General features: G+C 41.3%; 1 protein-coding gene across 2 annotated transcripts; it reads left to right on the plus strand.

Annotated features, from left to right (window-relative positions):
* The first annotated feature begins 241 nt into the window (after window positions 1-241).
* LOC149309873 (26S proteasome complex subunit SEM1) lies at window positions 242-8,625 on the plus strand. Of its 2 annotated transcripts, none has more exons than XM_089533191.1 (3): window positions 242-426; window positions 7,185-7,278; window positions 8,440-8,625. In XM_089533191.1, exons 1-3 carry the CDS (start codon window positions 348-350, stop codon window positions 8,498-8,500), a joined length of 234 nt encoding a protein of 77 aa, XP_089389317.1. In that variant the 5' UTR covers window positions 242-347; the 3' UTR covers window positions 8,501-8,625. The 2 variants fall into 2 exon arrangements, with proteins under 2 accessions (XP_089389317.1, XP_089389318.1); XM_089533192.1 differs by having other exon boundaries at window positions 251-426; window positions 8,435-8,625.
* Window positions 8,626-9,787: the final 1,162 nt, after the last annotated feature.

Consider the following 9,787-nt stretch of genomic DNA (forward strand, 5'->3'; position numbering starts at 1 on the left):
TTATTTATTTTATTGTGGCTGCCTCTGCACTACATAAATAATCCAGTTTGAGACCGCTTTAACTGCCTTGGCTGACTGCTAGGGAATTGTGGGAAATGTAGTTTTGTGAGGCATTTAGCCTTCTCTGTCAGAGAGAGCTGTGGTGCCACAATAAACTACACTTCCCAGGATTTCATTCCTGAAGCGCCCTTTCAGCTAAAAGAGCGCATGCGCGGGGCGTTCCCTCCTCCTCCCCACCCTCTCCTGTTTTGGCCGTTCCTTTTGTAAAGCCCGATTCCGTCAGTATCCCGTCATCCTCAGCGGCGGGGAGCAGACGAGTGGGGCGGAGCTAGAGCGGCTAGAGCCGGATGATGTCGGAGAAGAAGCAGCCGGTAGATCTGGGGCTTCTGGAGGAGGACGACGAGTTCGAGGAGTTTCCGGCCGAAGGTAGGCCGAGAGAAGGAGGCCTCGGGATGGGAAGGCAGAGAGAGAGAGGAAGGCTGCCTCGCTGGGGAGGCTGACTTTGTGACGCTGTGCTCTCCCAGTGGGCCCTAAACTGTGCTCTTTAAGGGTTTTTTTTACTTCAATTCCCAGAATCCCAGGCTATTGGCCCGCATGGCTGAGGCTTCTGGGAGATGAAGTCCAAAATCTCTCGAACGGGACCACTGCGAGTGTGGAGGGACGACTAGGCCTCTGGCGAGGAGGACGCGCATGCGCACTGGCTCACTCGGGCTTTCCACATGGGATGAGAGAGTGAGGAGGGAGAGGGCCCTGGCTTCCTCAGAATGGAAGGCTTCCAAGAGAAATGGAGGACATTATAAAAGTAGAAAACAAAAAGACAACCCCACTCATGTAAATGTAAACCTTAGTCATGCTCAAAAATGGAGGACATTACTAAAATGAAAGCCCAACAACAACAACCCCACTCCTATAGATGTAAGCCCATGCTTAGTCATGCTCAAAAATGGAGGACATTTTGACACTCCTCTTGGGCTGAAGGTGGGAGTGGAGGACGTTGTCCTGGAATAGGAGGACTTTCTGGTCACCTGGCTGGCCTTGACATTTTGAGGCGTCTCAAAATGGAAGGCGTTTTTTTGAATCCCTCCTGGACAGATGGTTGGAACGTAGGACATGTCCTGGAAAAGGAGGATGCCTGGGCACCCTGGATGCAGCTCCAGGGCTTGATTTCCCAGCACCTGAAGGCACCAGATCTTGTCTGATATTAGAAGTTAAGCAGGGCCAGCCCTGGTTAGTACTTGGATGGGAGCCTGCCAATGAATGCCAGGTGCTGCAGGCTACATTTCAGAAGAAGGAACTAGCAAACCACCTCTAAGTGTTTCTTGCCTATGAAAACCGAAATTTGTGGGGTCACTGTAAGTTGACGTTTTAAAGTGTACACATAGATGCTCTCTTTCCACTTATACTTGGCCTGTCATCTACTTGCACATGCGCATGATACGTTTGCTGGTCTCAGAAGACACTCCAGTCCAGCTTTATTTTGGTCTGTCTGTTGGGGCCCTGTGTTTTGTTGTTTGCCGAGCAGAGGTGTTTGGGAGAAGCAGTATCTTCCAACTTTTGCATAGCAAAAGTGATGGAGTATAAGGAAGAGTATGCAGGGTGAGAATGGTGTCGTGGTTTCAGCGTTGGACTGTGTCTCTGAAGAGCAGGGTAGGTTCAAATTCCCACTCGGCCATAAAAATCCCTGGATAAGTCACACACTCTCAGCCTCAGAGGATGGCAATGGTAAACCCCCTCTGAAGAAACTTGCCAAGAAAACCCTACCTTAGGGTCACCACAAGTTGGAAACAACTTGAAGGCACACAACACACAGACACACAGAGGGGCCACCCCAAGGAAAGTGAGCCAGCACAATCCTGTACATACCTACTTAGGAGGAATCGCTTTTCTATGGAGGTTATTTTAAAGCAAATGTGGTCAGAACTGCATGACCCAAAGACCTTGATTTAAATACCGAAATACTCTGAGTAATTAATTTTTATTTTATTTGTATGATTTATGATTTTTTCCCTTTACTGTGGAATTTGTTCTAATTACTATATTCATTTACATTCTTCCTTTCCCCCAATCCAAGATGTAAGGCAGCTTAGAAAAATTCACATTAACACAAAAGTTGAAAATACAACGAAACTATCACTTAAAACAGTTAAAAGCATTACAATTTTAAAAAAGAACAAATACAGATAATACATCACATTATAAAAAGCCTTCCCCTATCAGCCCTCAAAGACTTGCTGAAACAAACAGGCTCCCCTTGTCTATGGAATGATAGCATAGAACAGGCGTATTTTATTAGTACAGAAGCATAATAATTTGTCATCAGTGAAACAGCATTTATATAAATGTGAATATTTCTGACTTGATTTATATGTCACAGTAACTGTCTCTAAGTGTAAGGCTATGGACTGGATAAAGTCTTTAAATCAGCTCTGGTTTGCATAACTTATTAGTACGAAAGATCAAAACTATAGTTTGAATCTAACTTCACATTTTAAAAATGTATAGTTTTAAACAGTTGTAGTGAATGAGAGCTCTTGTGCCTTCTGGATACCTTTCTCAAGCTGTTTGTCATCTGAAGACTGGTTGAGAACACTTTGCTGTTGTTGTTGGTTGCCTTCAAGTTATTTCCAACTTAGGTGACCCTAAAGGGAACTGTATGTTTCTTCAGAAGAGGTTTGCCAGTGCCATCATCTGAGGCTGAGAGAATGTGACTTGCCCAAAGTCACTCAGAGGGTTTTGATGGACAAGCTCGGATTTGAGTCCAGTGCTCAAACCGCTACACCATGCTGGCTGTTACAAATGTTACTAGTGTGGGTATCAATGCACGTCTTGCACTGTTACTTTAAGTGAGATCTTAATATAAATTTAATATCTAGTGAATCTTCCGGTTTGACTCTTAAAAAAGGTTCATTTTAATAAACCCATAAATGTTATTGTCCAAAAGTTATGGTTCTTAGTTCTCTTGCAGTTCAGTGCAAAGTGATATCAACATATAAAGCAAAGCATGTTGTCCAAAGAATGATTTTATTAAAGTGTTGTACATTTCAGTGGTGATTTTTTTTGTTGCTGTCATCCATAGTCAGCCATCTGAAGTGGATTTGTTCTGTTTTTATTAAGCATTCCACTGTAGCTGGCACATATGTATGAGAATTCAGCATTTTCCAAATATCATGGGAAATCTTACACAGGTGTGAAAAATAGGTTGCTTGGGTGAGCTCCATGTAATGGAAAAATCATGTTTAAATGCTTATAAAAATGATTTTCAAATTATTATAAGTTTGGTGTATTGCATTCAATTTACAAAAGTGTTACTGATATGATCATTTCAAAGACCTGTATAATTTTTCATTTTACCTGTCAAACCAAAATAATGCAGTGCGTTCTTGCCTTAAGCAAATAGCGCGTATGCTTGAGCCCCATTGAAAATAATGGGGCTTGTGCATGATGTGCAGCGCGGCACACACGCCATGGGCACATACACCATTCCAATCCTGTTGTGCGGCTTTCAGTTAAGCTGAAAGCCACATAAAAGGCACCCGTGTGTGGCGCCGGCGCACTGTACAAGTGGATGGTGATCTTTATGTGTTATACCTCTGTGCAAATAATATCGATCAGTGGTTTCCAAACTTTGGACCTGCAGATGTTTTGAATGCCAGCTCCCATAATTCCTGGCTGCTGGCCAAACTGGCTAGGGATTTTGGGAGCTGAAGTCCAAAATACATGGAGGACCAACTGAGCTAAATAAATGGAGAACCAGCATGGTATAGTGCTTGACTCTGGAGATCCTGGACATGAAAACACACTAGGCGAACCTGGAAGAGTGACACACTTTCAGCTCCAGAAAACCTTGTGATAGGTTCACTAGTCGCAATAAGTCATGGCTTGAAGGCGTGCAATGACAATCCAAATGAATAAGAATATAGTTGGTCTTTCTGTCTTCTTATTTTTGAGCAAGTTGCCTATCGGAAGAGTCTGAAAAAAAGAAGCCTCTTCCCTCTCCATTGAAAGCTTATGTTATCCCAAGCTTTTTTTTTCAAACATCATGCTACTTCAGGGTGAGCTTTAAGTTTTACATTTGAAAAGTAATAATATTACTTGATATAAAACGAGTGGGCAACTTTAGTGGGGCTGGGGGCCCATTTTCTGCTCCTGGGATCTTCCAGGAGCTGCACAGATAGCCAAAAATGCCAGAAAATGCAGATGAGGAAAATAGAAGTGGCTATAAGTGAATGTCTACTCCTTGAAAAAATGGTGTTAATATTTTTGCAAAAAGAAATTACAGAGGGGCCCTGTAACCTGTTTCAAAGGTGAATCACTGCTCCTGACCTGCAGTTCATGCCCCCCCCCCCCACGGCGCGGCAGGTATGGTCTTACAGAGAGGACAGGTTGCAAGTGAGCCCTGTTGAAAATCAATGGAATTACTTTGTTATAAGGATAATCACTCATCCCTTTAAATTTCAGTTACTGAATTAAAGTTGTGTTACAAGCCTAATAGCTGACTTTTGCTGTACCTGGAATAAAAATATATTGTTTCATTATCTGTTATACTTTTTGTTCTGTGCCTCAGTTAAAGCCTAGAGCATGTGCAACTTGTGGCCCTGTTCATGTATTGTAGTTCCCATCATCCTTCCCCCTAGGCTGTGCTGATGGGAGTTACAGCCAGTGACAAAGTGGTCTGTGACCCCAACATAGTTAAGAACCACTACCTTAAACCAGGATCTGTAACTTGAAATGAGTTCTAGATTCTGTTTACAAGAAACTTGGCTAACCATAGTTAATATAAATGCCAGCAAATTCAATTGTGGTTAAGTAGGCTGGGAAATATTTGATCCAGGGAAGGGAAAGGCTGTGAGAGGGGAGTCTGTACAAGGGCTGGTTTACCAAATAGGATTAGCAAGGTCTGTTGTCAGCATGTTGTTGTGCTTTGAGTGTTGGACTGTGACTCTGGAGAATAGGGTTTGATTCCTCACTTGAACATAAAAACCCACTGGGTGATCTTGGGAAAGTCACACTCTCTCAGCCTTAGAGGATGGCAATGGCAAACCCCCTTTGAAGAAACTCACCAATAAAACCCTATGATAGCATCACCTTAGAGATGCCATAAGCCAAAAATGACTAGAAGGCACACAAGTGTATAATTGGCCCTCTGTTTTCACAGAGGTTCACACATATTCAAGCTCCATAGGCTTGCATGGGATGTGTGCCCGGTTGCGTGTGCCAGGTGTGTGCCCCATTGAAAACAGTGAAGGTTGCCCCTCCACGGATTTTCAAGGGCGTGGATCCGAGATCTGCAAGATAGCAATAGCAAGTACATTTCTATACTGCTTATCACTTAGGCACTCCCTAATGCAGTTTAACAAAGTGTAAGCTAATTGCCCCCAACAATCTGGGTACTCATTTTAGTGACCTCAGAAGGATGCAAGCTTGAGCCCTTTCGCTGGTATCGAACTCACAACCTTAAGGTTTGTGAGTAAGTGGCTGCAGTAGAGGCATTTAACCACTGTGCCACCAGGGCCCAGTTAGGAGGGGCGACTGTATTATATTTCCATTATCTCTGTGTATGTCTCAGTTTTATTCCTAATAACTCTTGGTTTAGACTCAGTTTTGTACATTAAGGCTTTATGAGCTAAATACGAAACTAAAATGTGTTTGCCCTGAAATATCTACAGGTTGTTCCTTTTGAGAAATGCTATCAAAATATTTCAGTTGAAAGGCTAGTCACTTAATCACAGTGTAATTACACATTTCCATCAAGAAAGTTTAATCACAAGTCTGGTTTACACTTCTTTCTGCCCGTATAGTGTGAAATACTAGATATAGAAAGCAAGTTTCTAGTTTAGCAGTCAGTAGGAAATCATTACCAGATTGGGTTGTGAAAGCCAGTTATCCAATTTTATGCCCTGCAGAAAATATTAGAAGAGATGTAGAGCAAGGCACTGTTCACTTAGCAGGCTCTGTCATTGCGCATCTCAAACTGTACATATTTGTGCCAATAGTGTGAAAGCCTGTTGTGGGGTGGGGGTGGGCAAAAGCACATTATATAATAGCCTAAGCTCCTACTTCGGTGATGAAAAATCTGATGTGCAACTTGTTCACATGTCAGTTTTAAAATTCCCTGATGTTATGGCCCCAACTGATATGAATCATTGGCTGTGTAGTTTGAAGGCACAAACAGCACCTCACCTCTCACTTCACCTCACTACCCAGCCAGAACTTTAGTTCTTTCTCATTCTTCAATTGGCTCCAACCTTACTTTTAGCTTCCTGAGCTAATACCTGATCTTTAGTCATGTAGCCTCTGGTTTGCTGCACTCTTACCTCTTTGCCTTATTTCCTCACCCCATCATCTTGCCTGGGTTGCCCAGCACTGATTCACTCTGCTCATTTCAGTTCAGTCTGTCAGATTTAGAATATCTGTGGCCACAAATTATCAACCAGACCTTTAATGATGTCAGTCTGTGAAATGCTTCTGTCATTTGACTCCAATCGTGCATTTACAAACCATGTTTCTTGGCTCTGGGCCAGGCTGAGGCGTTAAAATACCACTGCTCCCACTGATAAGGCTTTTATCATCTTATAAATGTGTAGATACATGAGAAATGTAGCATTTACAGTAGGAGTGGTCAAAATACAGGCCATGGGCCCCCAGCGGGCCATTTTTGTGGCACCCAGGGCTCCTTGGGGGTGGTCAAATTAACACAAAAATGGTAAAAGAAAGTTATCAATCATTTGGCTTCAAAATGCCCTCCAGTGCCCTCTTGGCAATGTGGAGGGCATTAACAGCAAGTGACTTCTGCTCACTTACTGTTGTTTAAAAAAAGCTTCATCTGAGCCTAAAATAGCTCAGGAATTCCCCCAAACATGGCCAAGTCCCCTACACCCAAGAGAGTGTTTGGGGGCAGAAATACTTCTCAAAATGGGAGGCGGTACACTGGATGAATGCACCTTCCAAGGTTTCCTGGGGAGCTGAAGTGACCCCTAGCCTTGCACAATTGCTCCTCCCTGATTTAGAGCAAGCACCAAAGTTTCAGTTCCTTTGCTTTTTAAATTTTTAGTCCAGCTATTAATCAGTGAAATTAACTGTCCTTGAGATTACATTGTGTTTTTGATTTAAATGGAATCGAGGCATTTTATCCAAGGTTTGTTGAACTGTGTACAAAATTAGCATGTTCTGTATCTTGTTTTCAGACTGGGCTGGTTTAGATGAAGATGAAGATGCACATGTGTGGGAAGACAACTGGGATGATGACAATGTGGAAGATGATTTCTCCAATCAGTTAAGGTCATTTGAAAAAAAATCAATATATGCACATAAAGAAAAACATTTAGGCTGGGATGGGGAACATCTGGCTCTCCAGATGTTGATGAGCTATTACTTCACTCACTATTTTCCAGGCTTCATAGGAATTATGTGAATGGGAGTTCACCAACATCTGAAGTGTCACAGGTTCCCCAGTCCTTACCTAAACTGAGATCAGAGAGTATTGAAAAATACAGTGTATCTCCAAAACTCATTAGCTAAACATTTACCAGAGCAAATGTAGAACTATATTTTATTAGACATTTACTTTGTTCAGACCGACTTCCAAACCCATTCAGTTCAGTTATAAGGAGAAGACTGGAGGGTTCTGCTTCTGTTCTAGAATAACTAAACTGACCATCTCCACTGAATTTGATACCAATCCCACTTATTGTCAAACTGAAAAAGCAGTTTGAAATCAATTACAGAACTTGGTTGTGTTGTTCTCCCACTCCACTGTAGAGTACATACTGGTCAGAATGCAAAAAGCATGGCAAATGCCTAAAGAGGAAGATAATCATGTTTAATGAGAACTCAGTTAATTACCAGATTTCAGATTTTTCATGTATTTTGTTAACTTTATATTTATTTAATTATTTACTTATTGCATTTCTATCCTGCTTTTCCCCCCAAAATAAGATCTAGACCAAGGCCTGAAAGACACAGGCAGCTTCTGGCTGCTTCAGGGGCATGGGATTTAGATGACACAAGTTGTGCCAGATCTGCCTAAGGCAGCCCAAAACCGGCTCAAAAGGAGCAAATATTTTCCACTCCTTTCCACTGTCCATTTGGGCCTGCAGTAGCAGGCACCTTTGGGACCACAGCGTGTGATCACTGTCGTTCTGGGACGATTGGGCCGGGAGCAGCTTCTGGCCAGTCCTTCCTGCCCATCTGTTTCATCCCTAAGTTAAGTTGAACTTAAGTCCCATTGAAATCAGTCTGCACATGACTACTTAAAAGTAAGTCCCATAGAATTTAATGAGGTTGCCTCCTGGGTAGCCAGTGTTTCAAAACAAAACAAAACATTGGTTATATCTCATTCCAACCATTGTTTTTAGTGTAAAAAAACAAACAAAAAAGGATAATGTCTAGAATTTTACATGATTTAAAATTTGACTGTGATGGTTTATCTTTACAGGGCAGAACTAGAAAAGCATGGCTACAAGATGGAAACCTCATAGCTTCCAGTGATGTTGCCATGTGAGATTGGACTGTAAAGTGAATGCAAAGATGTATGGAATGCAGTATGGAAGAGAAGATACTAGACTGTCCATTATTATCCTAAATGTTTTTTTCCTGTTTTCTATAAATAAAGAAAAATAATTTAAACATGGCGTTGCTTATGTTTACCAATCTTGTTTATCTCTGAATTACTAGTAGATTTTAAAATCATTTTGCTAGCTTGTTCTAAGCATGGATTCATCATAACGTTTCTTTTTTTTTTCTTTTTTTGCCCTTCAATATTATTGACCATGGCTGAAATCAGAGTAGAAAGAACTGAAAAATAATTACCTTCTGTAGTATTTCATCACTTCACGTCAGAACTAGGAAAAACTTTACAATGGTTTTCCTTTATAACTGCTTAATATATCTTAAACTGAAGAATCACAGCATCCAGCTTCCTTGGCTTACATAAGTGGAAAGTGCAGATTACAATATCTATAGATAATACCTAAAAAAAAAGTCTGATTGTGGAAGCAAGCTACAGGAGGGGAATTGGAATGGAAAGGTTCCTAATCCGATCTACATGCTTCAGCACACTATAGATGTATTGCTGAATGTAACCTTACTTACCATGAATATGCTGTAAAATTGGCAGCATTATGATGGTTGATTCCACATCGCCAGACTTCCAAGAAAAGAAGCAAAAGTATTTCTTGTACTTCGTTAACCTTGAAGTGAAATGAGTAAACACAAAATTTCTTGCTGAATGAGTATGTCACTCAGTCTGTTTCTCAAAAGTGTGAAGAAAGGTAAAATCTTTTCATCTGGTCATATATAATGCGGCCAGTTTTGAAGAGTAGAGTAGGAAATTGTTGGATTAACCTAATATTAGTAGTAGAAACTCTTTTAACCTTGTTTATCTAAATAAACTTGAATGTACCATGCTGTATTTGTTACCAGCTTCTAGAAAGACACGTGGGTGGGATGGTTGAATCAGCCAATTGGTGTTGAAACCTGGCTAGAGTTGTTTGCAGGACATCCCTGTCCTAAAGGCAACTGCTCTGAAAAGAAAATGCCCTTAAACCAAATCGGGTGCTTTGCAAAACTTGATAGCTCAGCTTTAAGCAGCCTTATACCATTATCCAGGTTTGCACTGTTTTGGGAAAGAAAGTAAATTACAACTTTAGCAGTTTAGTCATGTATTATACAAGGTACATGAGTCATTTAATACGTCTGTAATACGTTTGTAACAAACTCATCATCATAAGAACACACTTGAGAACCTACAAATGCTGTAAGAGTTTTTCATTCTTTTCCCCACACAGTA

The sequence above is a fragment of the Sceloporus occidentalis genome, unplaced genomic scaffold, assembly GCF_023333645.1.
Source record: "Sceloporus occidentalis isolate IW3139 unplaced genomic scaffold, rSceOcc1.0.p SCAF_7, whole genome shotgun sequence".
Lineage (NCBI taxonomy): Eukaryota > Metazoa > Chordata > Lepidosauria > Squamata > Phrynosomatidae > Sceloporus > Sceloporus occidentalis.